Source organism: Camelus dromedarius, chromosome X (genome assembly GCF_036321535.1).
Source record: "Camelus dromedarius isolate mCamDro1 chromosome X, mCamDro1.pat, whole genome shotgun sequence".
In the NCBI taxonomy this organism is placed as follows: Eukaryota; Metazoa; Chordata; class Mammalia; order Artiodactyla; family Camelidae; genus Camelus; species Camelus dromedarius.
The window spans coordinates 85621257-85639735 of NC_087472.1; the positions used below are offsets into that span (position 1 = coordinate 85621257).

Below are 18479 nucleotides of genomic sequence, written 5' to 3' on the forward strand. Positions count from 1 at the left end.
AGGCTCTGGAAGCCAGGAATCACATCAGCAATTCTTCCTGAACTGGGACATGTCATCCACTAGACAGACTGCCCATCCCTGAAGAGGTGGAGCTCGGGGCTGGGCACTGCCCTCTCCACATGCTGTGGGGCAGTGCACCGTCCGTGGTGGTCATGGGCCTTGTTATTTGCCAGCTCCAAGATCTAGGCTCTCAGGTCACAGAAACACATATAAAAATCAGTGGCCAGTAAAGGTTCAATTGTCTCCCAACTTACAATGTAATAAAATCAGTTTTGTTTTCAACTACATACTTTTTTCAATATTCCCAATCAACATTTCTTTGTTGTCTTTTTAACTGGTTTTAACATCTGTCCATTCCCTCGGAAGTAATAAAATCTTTTCATGTGCCCTTATCTATCTGAGCCACAAGATCGTACCCTTTTTGAAAAATATCTTATAACTTCTTTGGAACTCATAATGAAATGCCCGATAGTGTGAGTAAAGACTGCTCACAGAGAAGTGTGCCTTGTGGGCAATTAAAGCCCAGGGGTGTCTTTTCTTGACTCTCCTGGCTGAAGCCAGAGTGCCAACAGAACTGTGTTGACTTTATCTTCTTCTAACTTTAAATTGCCTCTCTACTAATGTTGTGTTTCTATTTGGTTTTTGTTCATTTGTGGCCGTTAAGTTAGTCCCCATTGTTGGCAGAAATGGATGGGGATTTGTTTTGAGGGTCTGACCATCTGGAGATCTTTTGAAATGGATTCATGGTTTATAGATATTCTGGCCTATAAAATTCAGGCCCCTGTTGGGTGTGAGGCCACAGAGAATCTGATTTGTCAGTCTTTTTATTTGTTAGTCCATTTTTTAGTTCAAATCAATTCAAAATGTCATGTTCTTTGGGAAGAAAACAGTTATTTTAAATCTGGACTGGGAAGATTTTCTATTTGTGTTTTTACTCTTGATCCATGACTGAAATTGTAGAATCGGAGCTCTTTCTCTGTGGCTGTATGCCTGTCTGTAACTCAGAAATTCCTTCATCTCTGATTGCGTGAATATGTAAAATACTCCTACCTTTGGATGCTATTAATATATTAGATTAGAAAGTCTTTCTTAATTTAAAGTAACTCTGTTCTGATGGGCATATCTACATAAGTAACTGCTTATATAAGCTGAATATAACTAAAATTTCCTAAAATACAAAAACTGAATTACTAATACTTTAAATGTGCTACATTTATAAATATTTTAATAATCCAAACTTATATGATTTATTTAAATCTTTGACAATGACAACTAGTATAATATTTTGGGTTTAATGACAACAACTAGGTCTTCTCTATCACTGTTAAATATAATACAAGCATAAATTTTTAGGTCTCTTGGGTATATTTTTCCTAAATTTATACAGGTTTAAGATCAAGTGAGTTAGAATTACTCCTACTAAAGGTTTAAGATTATGAGAAAAAGCAATTTATGTTTAAGCAAATTGAATCATTGTTCTGATAAATATGTATTTTCCACAGTTAATGAGGTTTTGTAGTGTCACTTTAAAGAACAGTTCCAAAATCTTCAGATAACTGAAGACCTTGGATTGATATTATGAGATAATTAATAGACACTCAATGGATGCCTAGAAAATTTCTAAGAAAGAATACGAATACATTGCTTACTAAGCATAATTTGAGTTTATATACTTTTGCTTCTTATTTGTATATGCTACAAAGAGGCTATATTTTGGGGTTTGTAAATGAATATGCTCATTTCTGCCATGTTGGGAAACTATATAAAGGAATTGTGTGGCTGAATAAAGCTGGGCTGAGTGTATTCATGAGCTCTGCTAAAATGACAGAAATTTACAATTATCCATCCCTAGTTTTCTCCAGGAAATACAAGTAAGTACTTGAAAGTTATAATTAATATATGTAAATGAGACTCCACATGAATGAGTCTCTACTAGGAGCCTGAAGATAATGAGATCTTTTTAAATTAAGAGCAAAAAAGGGAATGTTTTTGTCCTGATGTAAAATAATTTGTTCCAGGATGGGAAAGAGAAAGACCAGAAAAGAAAAAAGCCTGAATGAATATAGAAAGCTGTAAGTTTGTGGAAAGAGAATCTAAAAAGGAACACAAATCTGTGTTAAAACTGCCAAATCTGGCTCAGTTTTGATAGGTTAACTTGTAAGATTGTCAAAAAGAGACTGTAGGTCCTTTAGAACCAAATATTACATTGAAGCAAACCTAGAATTTATTTGTTCCCTGTGAAAACGAAAGACTTTTCTTGGAGTATTTGGTCTGCTCCTAATAAGAGATTATAAAAGATTACTCTGCACCTGTATGCATTTCCTCTGGCTGCTGTAAAAGATTACCAGAAACTTGGTGGCTTAAAACACACACTTATTTTCTTAGTTTTGGAGGCCAGAAGTCTCAAATCAGTTTCTCTGGGCTAAAGTCAGGGTGTCAGTAGGGCCATGCTCCCTCCAGGGGCCTGAGAGAAGAATCCATTTCCTTGACTTTCCAGCTTCTAGAGCTGCACACCTTGCATTCCTTGGCTGGTGGCCCTTTCCTCCATCTCTAAGCCAGCAGTGTAGCATCTTGCTTCAGTCCTCACATTATCATTTCACTCTGTAATCAAATCTCTTCCTGCCTCTCTCTTAAGACATTTGTGATTACATTAGGAGTCCATCTGGTTAATTCACAATACTCTTCCATCTCACTCTCTTTATCTGCAAAGTCCTTTTTTGCCATAAAAAGTTCACAGGCTCTAGGAATCAGAAACTGAGTATCTTTGGGGTTGTTATTCAGCCTCCCACTTTACCTTCTACATAATCTGTCCAATTAGCAGATTCCGGATCTCACCACAGTAATGCTTTGCTATGACTTTATTATGCCCTTGATTATTCTCTTTAAAGTAAAAGAAACAATAGAAGTTCTGCATTTGTAACTGTGTTAATGATTTTCTGTGTTTACTTAAATACTGAATTGTTACTTTATTTAACAAACAAACAAGTTATAATCATTCATGTACTCAGACACCCATGATCCTATCTCAATTCTCAAATCTCCTGGAAATATTTCAATTTTGCCTTCCAACATTGAATCCAAAATGAAAAATGAAATAAAACTTCATAGCATCTTTAGTACTTAAAACTGTCTGAAATTTGCCAGAGGCCCCTAGAAAGTAAAAAAAGATTTGTTCTTTCACCTTAGAAACAGAGAAGTGTTAGGAAAAATTCGCTCTATTTGCTATGTTAGTATCGATCCGCTGCACCAGAAAAAGTCAAATCAAAAGAGGAATTAGCCTTCGCTTGATTAAGCCTGAATAGGGATGTATTATTAATATCAATATTTCATTAGTTCTATGTTGTTTCTGAAGTTCTTAGATATTTGTCAGCACCCTTACGACATTATATGTTTCTAATTATCAGAGTCCTGCTGGGGGTTTCCCTGATGTTAGGTAACAGAATTAGTGTTTTCAGTCATAGTTCAGTAAATTATAAAAAATAGTTGGACACACCTTTGTTTTTACATTTTACTAGCAATTTCCAGAACAGTGCTTTTCAAATGAGGAAGCACATCAAATCTGTCTATGAAGCTTTATTAAAATACAGATTTTAAAATCTACTCTAGACTTCTTTGAAATAGGCTTAATCATTATGCTTATAGATATTTTCTCCAAACCTCTTTTTTTTTTTTTTTGGATTGGCTTTATTATCTTATTTTGCATGTCACAAAAAATTTCCTCTTCAGTTGTATTATTTTATTATTCATTCCTACCAGGCTTTTCACCTGTGAAAATTACAAGTCATAAGTGACCCACAGACATTTTAAGTCTCTGCCATCTCCAGAAAGTTTTTTATTTACTTTGATACTATCCTGAAGGCCCTACAATCAGCTACAGGACAGAGATCTTGTCTTCAAAAAAGCAGGATGGTCTCAGAACTGTGTGGAAAAGGATAGTAACTCAGGTACTTTGAGAATAAGCTCTTGAACACGGGCTTCTGATGTCATCACATAATCACCTTTAAGACCATTTCAGTGGACAGAGCCAGAATTTCAAGAATGCTTTAAAATTGAGAAGGAGATGGATTCATGACATGGCTATCACAACGCGCAGTGGACCAGACCTAGGTTTGCAAAGTCCAAAGACCTTTACTATACAGTCAGTCCTTGGATTCTAACCTGCCTGGCCTCCAAATAAAACACAAGTGAAAATTCTTGAGAATGAATTGTTGAGAATGCTTTCCTAGAAAGCCAAGAGTCCTTGACATCTCTGTATTAAAGAGTTTGGCTTCTTTTTCCCAGAGATCATTAAACCCTTCCTACCTCGAGAGCACCCGTTTCTCAGGATATAGTAGACGAGGAGCCTCAACAACAGGCAGCAGGGCTGGGCTCCCTTCCCGACTGTGCCACCCACGTGCCATGTGACCTTGGGAGAGCTGATTAGCATCCCTGGGCCACAGTGGCCTCAGCTGTAAAATAGAGACCCCAACTAATTCTTTGTGCCTCCTTCAGCCACTGTCAGTAGAGAAAATTTCTTAGGAAAAGATCACAGACTGGTAATTGTACACCTTAAGCAGACCTCTGAAATAATTCAGTCCAACGGCCTCATTTTATAGCCAGAGAAGCTGACGTGCCCCAAGTAAACTACACTTAGGGGAGACCAGAACCCTAGAACCCACTTCCCTCCCTCCTCTTTCACTGTTTTGTCCCTTCGTGTCATAAAAACTCTCTCTTCCACAGTGGAGTAGGTATATTCTTTTCATCCTACATCTCAGAACCCAAATATCTCAGAGCCACAGTTATCTGTCTGTCTCCCAGCTGCAAACTGGTTTCCTCTGGTTTCCTCTAGTCAGACTTCGCTTTCACAGAGGTTGAGGTATTTTCCCCACAGCGATTCCAGAACCCTAATTAAAAGAGACCAATCTCTTGAGCTCATGAAGGATTCTAAAGGAGAAACACTCAATGAAACACCAAATGCCGGGCCTGTTCATTACCTTTCCTTAGATTTGAAACCATACTCCTAAAAGAATAAAATAAAATAAATTCACTCTTCAATGCCATTCTACCATGATGTGTGGACTGACGGTCACTAAATTATTTGTTACTGGTCGGCTACAAGAAGTACGGAAATCAAGAGTTAGCATTTAGTGACCTTGATAGCAATCTGGCTTTGCCTGAACACTTAAGTGAGTCGAGTCATCTTGTTGAACAGGGTATCTATTAATCCAAATGTTGTTGAACTTGAGTGAAGTGTCATATGGAAGCTTCATACTAGTCATGTAAAATAAGACCATATGTCAGTTTACAATGAATTTGTACAATAACAGAAAATACTGGCCCTGTGCCCAAGACGATTTAGGAGCACCATGCTGTACCAATTCACTGAATGAGATTCCGTGTTTCAGACAACTGTGGTTTTAGAAGTAAATTCCAATGGGAATAATGAACTCAAATATCATCACACAGCAGTTATCTACCCTAAATGAGTGAAGGAGGTCACACATGAGATTCAACAGGGAAGGGTGAGGACCACGGCAAACCAGAGAGGCCCAGTGTTAATGGTACAAGCAGCTAGTCATCTTCATCTGACTATAACCATGTATGCCCAGACATCATGATTTCACAAAAGAAACCAGTAATTGAGGTTTTCAGGTAAAAAGTTCTTGATTCTTAAATGTTGGCAGGTAATTCATTTTCCTTTAGAAACATCATTGTAGACTTAATTATCCCATTAGCTCCCTAGATTAGGTCCGTAAGTGGCCACTTTGTCATTTGCTCTCTAGGGAAATTACATATTGATGTTCACGGATAGATTCCTCTTCCTTGAATTCTATTTTGAGGCTCCAAAAGCCCTTTCTAAAGAGTCAGGTGGTATCTGTCTGATGCCTTCTGACAGGATCTGTCAGATTTAGGAACCAAGGGAGCCTGGGCCCTCAAAATACCTCTGTTCTCAAAAGTTGTTCTCAGTAAGAGGCCAGCCTAGTTTCCAGGCCTTGTATCTACGCCATCCCCCAAGCCAATATCACTCTGCAAGTTCCCCTCAAGCTCAAACCCTGAGCTTGCCTCTTTTCATATGTGATGTTTTCTGCCATGATGACCCGTCTCTGACCCTGGGCTGCCCTGACACTGCTTCTGATCACAGACCTGGTTTGGCAGCCACAGCCTCCCCAGCCTGTCCCTGCTCACTCCCAACAGGGCACGGTCATCAGTGGTGTCCTCCGCTTAGGGCCGAGGTTAGAACAAATCTTCCTCAGCTGCCCCCTCCCACCTTTCGGAAATGCACAAAATGCCTAAACTGGTGCGGCTCGTGCTTTCCCAAGGGCAGGGATTCTCCCCCTCTGCCGCCTTCCTCTCCTGAGTGGAGGTTCCTGGGCACATGGAGGAGGGGGGTTGGCAGGGTGTCACATTTACAGTGATGACATGCTGGCCTTGGTCCCGTGTCTCCTGTGAAATCCACAGGCACGGCTGAAGTCTGATCCATAAAGGGATGGCGGTATGGCTCTGCCTGGTTCTCCCACGTCTCTGTGACTCCGCCATCACAAGGTCAGGAAGCTCAACCTCCAAACCTGGATGTCAGACAGAGTCTGGAAGAGCCCAGGGAGCCTGGCTCCCTGCAGGTGTCACAGGGACCAGGAGTGCTGACTATGTCATGGACAGTAAGGTGACCAGCCGAGCACACAGACCTGCTCACCCGACACGGTCCATCCACCTACTGACTTCCCTGCCCTTTAATGAATTCCTCTGGTGTGACTTCTGGTGAGGTATTTAGGAGATGACGTTTTGCGCTAAAACAAGCCACAGCTATCAGCCAAAACAAACAGCTTTCAGTAATCAGACAGCTGTTGAACCCACACGTCAGGGTCTGAGTGTAATGACTGGCTCCCTGGCACCGCCCCCTGGGGGCACGCCCTGGGGCTGAAGGACACTGGAAGACGGGAAACCATGGCCTGGACACACAGATGCTCCACTTCGGGGATGGGGTGGCACTGCTGGTGTCACCATGTGACCAGGTCCAGGCGACTCTCCACCTGCAGTTGCCGGGAACAGGCCTGCCTGCTACTCAGACGCACAGAAGAGGAAGAGCGGAACGTGGCTGAGGCCCGGAGGGCTTCGCGGCTCTTAGAACCAACACAAACGTGTGGGGTGGACATCCTGACAACGAGGTTTCTACAGACATTTGGTGGAATGGGCACTAGGTGTCAAGCAAGGTTTCTTGGATTTATCCAAGCACCTACTCCAACGAGCTCTAAGCACAACCCTGACACTGTTACTCTCAGGACACTCCTGTGAAGCCACCAAAGGCTAAGCCAGCTCCCAGCTTCCATCCGTGGTGGGAGGAGGCAGAGAGAGGCTGTCACCAGGCAGAGGAGAGCAGAGAGGAAACCAGAATGTGGACTGAATGGCTTGCAGATACAGCCCTGGCTTCTTCCTCTGCATCCAGTGAACAGGGTCCACGCCAATACTGGTGTTGCTGTACTCCAGTGATGAGTCAAACCTCCCCCCAGAAGGTTCAGCAGGCCATGGTTTTCACAGCCAGGGGGCCAGGCATCCAGCAGTCATGTGAGAATCCTCTCCACCCACCCCCCCCATTGTCATCACCTCCCACTTCTAGACGGCCCCCATCATGAATAAAGCCTTCAGCACCTGGGCGGGTCACCGTTTTCAGCCCCTCCCCCGTTACCACCATCACTCTAGGAATTCAACGTGCCCAGGAATCCCCGCCCACCTCCCGGCCTCAGAGGCCTGTCCTATCCCCCCACAATTTCGGCCAGCTCCTCCCAACAGGACCACTCCCCGCACCGTCACCATTGGAAACCGCTCCCTGAAATCATGGATTCCAGCATCCCACCCTGACCATACCTTCCACCCCCAACCCCCCACGACGCAGCCCCTCCGGGATGTCCCAGACGCCTCAACTGAGTATGACAAACAGAGAGCAGACAGAAGCACAGCCAATGACTCAAATGCTTTAATGGCTGTGATGACGGCAGAAGTTCAGGCCTCCCTCATTTGTGGGTAGTCTGGGGGTGAGATGAGGCAGTCGCTGAGGTCTAGGCGGGCCCTGGGACGCAGGCATCACGACTTTTCCTTCGGCAGAGGCATCGCGGTGACCTGACTGGGGGCATCTGGCTGGAAAAGGTGGCTGAGGTACTTGTTGCCCACTGCCCTCTGCAGGTGGTTGCTCACTGCGCTCTGCAGATGGTTGCCCACTGCCCTCTGCAGGTGGTTGCCCACTGCCCTCGGCAGGTTCTTCGGGGGTGATGGGAACCTCGCGGTTGCTGCAGGGCACCTCGCGGTTGCTGCAGGGCACCTCACGGTTGCAGCGGGGCACCTCGCGGTTGCTGCGGGGCACCTCGCGGTTGCAGCGGGGCACCTCAAGGTTGCTGCAGGGCACCTCGCGGTTGCAGTGGGGCACCTCGCGGTTGCTGCGGGGCACCTCGCGGTTGCTGCGGGGCACCTCGCGGTTGCAGCGGGGCACCTCAAGGTTGCTGCAGGGCACCTCGCGGTTGCAGTGGGGCACCTCGCGGTTGCTGCGGGGCACTTCGCGGTTAATGCGGGGCACCTCACGGTTGCTGCGGGGCACTTCGCGGTTGCTGCGGGGCACCTCACGGTTGCTGCGGGGCACTTCGCGGTTGCTGCGGGGCACCTCACGGTTGCTGCGGGGCACTTCGCGGTTGCTGCGGGGCACCTCGCGGTTGCTGCGGGCCTCCTCGCGGTTGCTGCGGGCCTCCATGCTTGCCAGCTTCTGGGTGTTGTTCTTCGGGTACTCGAGGATGCCGGCCAGGAAGACGGGCGGAAGAGCTCAGGTGTTGGGTCCACACAGCTATTGGGGAACCCTGTAGCGCAGCTATTACAGAGCAGGAGAAAATCTACCTACTTTTTAAGACTAACATGGTCTTGGCACGTTTTGCTCAGATGGATCTAGCTAGACTGTCCCCCTAGCCTGACCTCTAGAGATGCCAGTGAACTTCTGCCTGCTGTCTCCCTGGGCACTAGCCTCTTATTGGTCATTGCCTTTGTGACAACTCAGACTTTGTGATGTCATCAGTGTCAACTGGGCCCTGATCAGGACCGGCCTAGAAATATGTGTGATAGGAACCCAGTCTCTCTGTTGACTGGACCCTCTTTTTCAGAGAACTCCAACTTTCTACTTGACCTTAACAGTCTAGCAAGAAAAATGAATGTTTCCATGGAAACATCATCCTGTCTTTATGACGCCATTCCAGATTATCTGACTAGAGCCCTGCATTGTCTTTGAGTTCATTTACATCCCTTTGTAAGCTGTAGGTCACTGACTGACATGCACAACCCCTAATGCAACAGAGGTTCAACTCTCACCTTACTCATGCTGTAATCAAACAGGTTTTACTTCCATTTACATACACATTGGTTTCAATATCCTTAGTCAATATTCCTGTGTCCATACTTTGGATTCTCCTTTTAAGCTGGTTATAACATCTGCTGATTTTCTCACAAGTTAAAAAAAATTTTTTTATATGTATTCATTAAAAAAAAAGTCTGAAACTGAAAGCAAAAGCATACACTATAAGCCTGCTCCTTCTCCCGGCTGTTTGACCAACACACATGGGGATCCATGGCTACGACTGCCCATGTCAGGACCTGGGAGCCATTTTTCACATCTCCCTCTGCCTCACCTTCCCAATCAATCAGTCATCACCTTGTTCCACTTTGACATCATTAATATTGCGCCCATAACCCAGTTCTGCTATTCCAGCCCAAGTCATGACTATTCTCACCTTGACAACTGCAGCAGCCCGCTTACTGGTCCCCCTGTTTCTTCTCTCACTCCCTTCTAATCCATTTTCCAGAGTAATCAGTTTCTAAAACTAAATCTGATCATGACACTGTGTTGTCTAAAACTCATCAGTGATTTCCTATTGCCTTTGGGATAAAGTTTGAAATCCCAGGATGTTCTTTCTTGCTTTTCCTTCACTTGGCTGCTCCTCACCTAACAGATTTGAGTTTAAACTGAAGTTCCTCTGGGAATATTTTCCCTCATCTCCCAGACTTGGTGAAATTCCCCCAATATACCCTCACACGGGACCTTCACTTGGCAAGATTTACCTGAAATAAAATAAATATATGACTAATTATTTGTTTCCCAGTCATCTATCCTGTTCCAAAAGGGCCTGTTCACCTTATTCACCACTTTATCCTCAGAGCCCAGCATGAGGTCAGGAACACAGAACATATTCAATATATACTCACTGAATTCATGAATGAATTCACATAAATCAAATCCCAAATTCTGCTTCCTCTGGTACATGGGTACAATTTTCAACTTCAATCAGATGGAGGTAATCATATCTACCTCACAGGGATGCTGTGACCGTGAAACACAATCAGGCCAATCATGGTGCCTGGCGCAAAGCAAGGGTTTGAGAAACAGTCAGGATTACTACCAACATTCCCACCTTGAGTGGAAGAGACACAGGCACTTTGAGATCCAGGCTGGCCAAGTAGCAGGCTGCAGGGGCCTTCATAGAACACAGTAACCTTGGTGTGCTCACCTGGGCCTCAGACCAACCTTTCCTCTAAGGTCCAGAGATTTGATCAACGCCTGCTGAGAGCTGACTTGACTCAAAGACTGAAGCTCACGGACAGCATCCATTATTCACTGACTATCAGGAAAAAAAAGAACTCTCCAATAGTGTACGATTCCATTGATATGAAATATGCACAATAGGCAAGTCCATAGAGACAGAAAGTAGATCAGTGATTGCCAAGGGCTGGGGGAGGGGAAATGAGGAGGGACTGCTAATGAGAACAGGATTTCTTGTCGATGTAACGAAAATATTCTACAGTTAGATAGTAGTGATGATTGCACAACATTGTGAATATCCTAAATTCCACTGAACTGTACACTTAGAAATGGTACATTTTATGTTATACGCATTATAGTGCAATTTAAAAAAGCTCTCCAGTGGACCATGTGGCCAGCTCCACCTGTCCTGCAAGCTCTGCCAAGGCCAAGTTCATAATTGCTTGTTCAGTGAGCAGAGAACCAGAGAGAAGAGAAGGTTATAGACTTTGAATGTTGAATGAGGTTGTGACTAGTCTACTCCAGTATTCCCAAACATTGCTGATGATAAAAACTACCTGGAGCACTTGTTTAAAAAAAAACAAAAGAGAAATAAAATCAAAAGACGTATCTGAGGGTCCTATCCCATACCCATCAAACCACAATTTCCAGGAATGAAGCCTGGTAACGCGTACATTTCTAACAAGCTCCCCTTGTTCCCACCTCCTGTGACCCTAATCACCAGGGAAGTTGAAGGAATGTTACTCTAAGCCACTGGTGGCAATCAGTCCTCCACCTGGCCTTCTTAACCTTTCTCGCACTGAGGTGACCACGTGACCAGTCCTGCTCAAGGAGCCCTAAATCAAGTCTATTAGGGAGGTTACTGGGAAAGCTTTTACTTACTATAAAAGAAGAAAGACAGTCAGTCACCCTTCTGCCTTCATCCTCTCCTCCTACCTTGAATGAAGCTATGGTGGATTCTACGCAGTAGCAACCCAGGAAAGAGGCCAATGTAACTGCAGGGACATCAACTTTACCACTGTGAGCAGCTGATACAACGCCAGCAACTGTCTACCTCCGACTTCTTGTTAGATGAGCAAAATAACCCTAGGTTGTTTAACCCTGGAGTCAAGTGTTTGACCCTTGCAGAAAATGCATTCCTAATCATACAATGGGACACTACCAATGTTGGCCTTTGTGGCACACCCCAGCCTGTGCTCCAATTATAACCACCTTTCCCCTTGCGAGTAAGGGATTTCTTCCTAAGATATGTTAAAAGTGATTAGGGTTAGTCAAAACCTATATAAATGGCAGCCATCTGAAGTTTTAAGAGGACCATGCCCACTTCCTTTTTTATATACATTTGATTTATCATGTAACTCTCAGAGGACTTACATTATGTCAGGGCATGTCACGTATTCTTTGTGGCACTGACATTTATGAGAGGTTTCCTTTTCCTGAACAGAATTCTGTCTGAAAAGCTGTAACAAGGGTGGGCAAATTTTCTGTAAAGAGTCAGATAGTAAATACCTTAGGCTTTGTGGACCATACGTTCTCTGTTGCACCTATGCAACTACTCAACTCTGTTTAAAAAAAATAATGAAAGGGTTTGGCTGTGTTCCAATAAAACTTTATTTATGAAAACAAGCAGTGCCTGACTGGGCCCATAAGCTGTTGTTTGACAACCCCTGAACTAAAAGACAATCTTCATTTTCAATAACTTGAGAAAAAAATTGAATTTACTTATAAAAATCAAAAAGGCTATCACCACATCTGGTCTCTCCCAGTGTCCCCACCACATGGAAAAGCAATGAACCAGGAAAAGGATATAGCAGCATGCAGAGGACTCATCTTGGTCAATGCCCATTCCAGTTATAAGTCCTCAGAGAACAAGGATGCTGCTGCATTTATTGAACACCTACTGTCCACCTGGGGCTGTGGGAGGCATTTTCACATAAATGTTAATCCGCCAAGGTTCAAAACCTCAGCTTAAAGTCCTGACATGTCTTAGGAATCACAGTCACTCTGAGGTAACCTGGATAAGGGAAATAGCTGTGACATGCAAATACTGTGACTCAGCCATAAATTAAGACATTTTACCAGCCATCCTAGAATATAGGCAGGAAGAGGATAATATTAAGGGAAATGAAATTAATATGAGTATTTTACAAGATTCCAGTTTCAGTGTCACCTCAAATGTATATTTTTTCAACTTAAGGCTTTTAAGTTATTTCTGTTTATCCACATAGCAAAACTTACCTGAGTATCTGGTTTTCATTTACCTATAATATTAATATTTGTGAGGGATTATTTCCCTTATCATATGAAGATTTTTCACTTGTGTCCAATGCATGTACAGTTTTTGGAAATCAGGCTTAATCAAACCTGCCCTCGATTTGATAATGACAGAGTGGCCCATAGGTTAGAGAACTGTGTTCCTTTAAAAGCTAAGATACTTATCGAACTTCAAGAAGATAGGAGAAGACTCTTAATACCTTCATTCACCACAAAGAAACTGCTACAACCAACTGTCACTGCTGGTTTAGAACCATCACTGAATGACAAAGGCAAAATCCAAATAGGCCTCCGGCAGCTGTATTTTCAGCCTACGGCAAGTTGTATTTTCCAAAAGGTCACAGCAGTGAACTTCTAGAACTCCGCCATTCCCCAACAAAAGTCAGAATTTCCTTTCTTATCATTCCCTTGAAACTCGACAGCATTCCTGACTGCTTCAACAAAGAAAATGCAGCAGAAGTGATGCTGCAAGACTTCCAAGGCTGGATCACAAAAGGGCTACTCTTCCCCCTGGCCCTCTCTCGCTCTTAGGACACTTGCCCTTGAAAGCAGCCACCAAGCTGTGAGGAAGCCCAAACTAGCCTACATGGAGAGATGAAGTGGCCTAGAAGATCTGAGGCCCCCAGTCACAGCCAGCATCAACCACAAGAAATGTGACTGAATGAGCCTCCAATGGATTCTAAACCCCCATCTTTGAGCCACCCCAGCTAATGCACGGTGGAGCATAGGTGAGAGCTTTTGAGCACTGCTTAGATTGCAGATTTATAAGCAAAATAAATGTCCTTATTATTTTAATTCACTCAGTTTTTAGCTCAGTAACTGGAACAGACTCAGGATTGAATCCACGTATAAACGAATTTCACCTGAAACAAAATAAACCTTGTATTTTGCTCTACATTTTGATTCCCAAATGCAAGTAGAAATAAAAAATATACATACATCTTCCGACAGTGACATTCTGCTGCAGGGTGCTTATGTACAGCTGCAGGGTCAGCTGTGGGGCTGAGCCCAGGAAAGCCTGGATCACTGATGCCCGGCTGAACGCAGATCGGTGGGTGAATAGCTTGCCCTCTGCCTGGCCCACTTCCTTCTCAATCTCCTCTGAGAGACCATTTTTTGGCATCTGTCGCTTCTTGGTGATGCTGACATATGGCTCTTCGACATGGCTTGACTGACAATAGATGCAGAAGACTTCAAAACACCTGGAAACAAATCAGCAAGTCATGATAATCAGAGGCAGACAGGATGTTGTCTTTTCTGTTACTCTGCTTATATTTTGCCTGATTCTCAAAGCCTTGACTTGGTTACTCTGGACTGTAGCCCCTTCTTCTTCCTTTTTTTTTTTTTTATTCAAGTATAGTTGATTTACAATGCTGTTAATTTCTGGAGAACAGCATAGTGATTCAGTTTTACACATATATCTATTCCTTTTCATATTCTTTTTCATTATAGGCTACTACAAAGTATTGAATACAGTTCCCTGTGCTATCCAGTCGGACCTTGCTGTTTATCTTCTTTATATATAGTAGTTAGTATCTGCAAATCCTAAAGTCTAAAATCATCTACTCCAGGGACCAGGTCTGAGCACACAGTCCTCTTGAGGCCCTCCAGCAGGCCAACTGGCACTGAGCGAGAACCAACTGGGAGGTGACACCGAAGGCCACTGAGGCAAGGAACCCAAAAAGAGAATGAACTGGGAAGTGGTTCAATTTCCCCTCCTGACACTTATCAGCTGTGCAGCCCCAGACAAATCATTTAATCCAAGCCCTTTCTCTCAGTTATAAAGCACAAATAAAACCTACTTTGGCACATTGTTATGGAGATAATACAGTATGTGGGGGTGTGTGTGCATCTATACACACATATATTCACATATATGCACATATATCTTTTCTACATCCAATAGACGCCCCAAATCACCTCAGTTAAAACAGCAGCTATGGTTGGGAGATCCCCTAGCACAGAGCAACTTCCCTTCTAGAACTCCCCTGGATGACCACATTCCACCTCTCTCTGCTAAGCCTTTACAGATATGACTAAAGTCAATCATTCCTGGAGGTCTGCCAGCTACATCTTATCTATGGAATTTCAATCCAGCCCTAGGGATGGAGCCCTAACCAGTCACATTTCTAGACTGATAGAGTACCTGGCTTTAAATTTAGATTTTCCTCTTCGATAATTATATGAATATCAAAGAGAGGAAGAGTACTGTTTAAAGTGTGCACACATACACACACACATAAATGGGTTGATGGATCAATAGAGAGACGGATAGATGTGTGAAATAAAATGTTAATTGTAGAATCTAGGTGGTGAGGACTTGGGTGTTCACCATACAATTCTTTTAAGTTGGCTTCTGTATGTTCAAAAATTTTCATAAGAAAAATGCGGGGGAAAATGGGGTTTTCCTAAGAATAAGAAAAATGCTCATGGACTTAGGTTTAAAAATTGTTAAAGGACATTTCCCCCCAAACTTGCATTTTTATAATAACCTTATAATACTGCTGGAAGATTTTATGGCTTCATTTACTTTATTGAGTGTTGTTAACTTTGTACTCTCACCCCTAGGCAACTATGGCAACGAGAATACATGCATAATTTGGAATAATAAAATAAAACCTGATATGAGAGAGGAAATGCAGGAACGTCTTTAGGGAGTACAAAGTGGACATATTTTGTGATTGTTATCTTTGTTCATTTGATCCTGGGAGAAGGAAGATACATGGCTGTGTTTGTGTGTGTGTGTGTGAGAGAGAGAGAAAGAGAGAGAGAGAGGAGGTGAGAGAGGGAGGGAGGGAGAGGGAGAGGCAACCATCTGCTACATTTTGTCCACTGGGGTCATGGACACTTTAATATATTACATGAAAACATGTAAAACAGCATGGATGAACTTGTTCAGTTGAAAATAATGAAGTTCAAGGCTTTGAGTTCAAGTCTAGCTGATCCAACTGAATTTGCTGAGGAAAAACTCAAATGACTGAGGACTGTTTGAGGTCTAGCAACTTCACACCATTGGACCACTGATCATGACAAGGATTAGAAGACAGAACAAACTGACCATTGTCTTTATTCTCAAATATGTGATGAAGGCAGACATACTTTGCTAAGTACTGTGGGGAATGCAAAGATAGCTGGATACCCTTGCTGCGTTCAGAGGTGCTCACAATCTATGTGGGAAAATGGGACCAATAAATAATAAGGATAATAAATAGTACAACTAATATTTATATAGCACTTTCAGATTTTAAGATAGTTCTCATATATTAACTCACTTAGAAAGAAAGCCTACTGTAAGAATTTGAATCATAGCATTATTTGTAATAGCAAAATTCTAGGAATACTCTCAAGGTCCCCAAATAAAACAATGATTAAATAAATCCTAATATTTGTATTCAATCAAATATTATCCAATCCTTAAAATTAACAGTATACACATACATCTACTGATATATAAGTGTTTACTTTATTTGGTAAGTGAAAAGGGTAAATTACAATAGAATATATATATATAAAGTTTCTTTTTTACTGAAGTATAGTTGATTTATAATGTTTTAGTTTCTGGTGTACAGCATAATGATTCAGTTATATATATAGAAAGTTTCATTTTTTATAAAAAGAAAATTATATATATACACACACACACACATAAATAGTGGAGTGCTTGAGCTGGCTCATACTGACTGAAGAGACTGTTAAATAGGAATTTTGTAAGCCGGCTGTTAAACAACTTAGTAGTTTGAAATAGGCCATAATGGAAATATGTAAATCACAGAAATTGGCAAATGCTGCAAATCAGGGCTTTTTCCTTCTTAAGAGACAGTTTATGGTTTACCAGCTTACCACTGTAAAAATTTTAGTAAAGATATATAACAAAACATTAAGAATTGTTCTCTTGAGTCAAATTAGAACTTTTAAATTTTTTTAGTTGTGCTTATCTATTTTCCTGCTCTTCTGTCGTTTGAAAAACAAATATGTTTTACCCAAGTAATAAAATCAAACTCAGAATTTTTAAAGACTCAAACAAACAAACAAAACACTAGCATATGCTAAGACTTAAATGAGTAAAATGAAGGTTCAGAGGAGAAAGCAATTCTCTTGATGCTGAAGAGGGAGCTGTGTTAAACGAAAAGCATCTGCAGAATTGTAGACAAAATGAGACTTCATTGTCTACCAACGGAAATGAAAGAAGGTCCCAGAATGAGCTGATCACAGAGGTGGCCCTGAAACCCAGGTGGACCCCCTTGCAATCCACTGTTTTTCCCAACTAATAAAAATCTTAGCACAGAGCATCACACATAGTAGGTGTATAATACATTTGTGAAAAATTTCTGCTATTTGTCACTACTGGTTAAGAAAACTGGTAAGAAATACACTACTATTCTTGGAATTTTGCAAGTCATCCAATTACTCCAAATCTGTTTTTTGCTTTGTTTTGCTTGAGAAGTTGTCTAGATATAGCTATAAATTATTTTCATCAAAATCATTTAAGGTAGTTTTTCAGTATTGTGTAGATCAAGGGTTGGCAAACATTTTCTTTAAAGTATTTACAAAGACTACTTATTTTAGGCTTTACAGGTCACAGTAATGCAAAACAGCCATAGACAATGCATAAATGAATGAGCATGGCTGTGTTCTAATAAAAGTTTATTTACAAAAACAGGCAGTGGGGAGATTTTTGCCTGTGGGGCATAGTTTGCTGATCTCTTATGCAGGTAATCAGCAGGTTGATCCTTTTTTTTTTTTTTCACTTTATCCTGTTTCCAAGTACCAAAGTGGAAGTTTATCCTTTAGCTGAAACCATGCATGTTGGTGTCAGCACAAATAATCTGCAGTACCAGAGACCCTCTAAGGTAATTAATAAAAACGTTTTCAAGAGGAATACTGATTATGATTTCCTATACGCCACGTTATCTTCATATGACACACATGCTCTGTGAAGCTACACAAGAAACAAACTGGTTAAATAGAAAGTGCCATGTGACCTTTGAAAGGCCACTTGCATAATCTTACTGAGCCTCAATTCTCAACTGTGAAAAAAAGATAATGACAGCTCACAAGGTTTTACAGTGGATGGAATTAAATACTGTATGTAAAAGCACTTTGCAAACAACAAAAAAGCTCTTCAAATTTAGGCTATTATTATTTTAAAGTCTTTTGAAAGTTTACTATAGAGAGAAATACTATGGTGAATCATTTTGCAATGTCCTATAAAAAATTACTAGATTCACAGATATAGAGAACAAATTCATGGTCACCAGTGAGGGGGGCAATATAGGGGTAGGAGATTAAGAGGTACTAACTATTAGGCATACAATAAACTACGAGGATATATTGTACAACATGGGGAATATAGCCAATATTTTATATTAATTATAAATGGAGTATATCCTTAAAAATTGTGAGTCACTATATTGTACACCTGTAACTTCTATAATATTGTATATCAACTAGACTTCAATTTAAAAATTACTAGAACTTCTTAGCATTTATTTTATAAAGCCAGATTTTTATGTACCATTTTTTCCTCATTAGATCAGTGAATAAGAATGGAGGAAAAGTCCTTGAACCTGTAACTCATTTATATTTACTCCTTCTCCCAATTAGTTTACAATAATTCTAAAAAAATGACAAATTTTGTTATTGTTGTTAAGAGGTGCTCTTC

The 18479-nt window shown here is 41.7% G+C and overlaps 1 protein-coding gene across 1 annotated transcript in view; it reads right to left on the minus strand.

The window, feature by feature from the left end:
- XK (X-linked Kx blood group antigen, Kell and VPS13A binding protein) overlaps window positions 1-18479 on the minus strand; it is a 45483-nt gene that overhangs the window by 23911 nt on the left and 3093 nt on the right. Inside the window, exon 2 of the mRNA XM_031445502.2 lies at window positions 13757-14019. Coding sequence (XP_031301362.1) covers window positions 13757-14019 — 263 coding nt within the window. The remainder of the gene's footprint in view (window positions 1-13756; window positions 14020-18479) is intronic.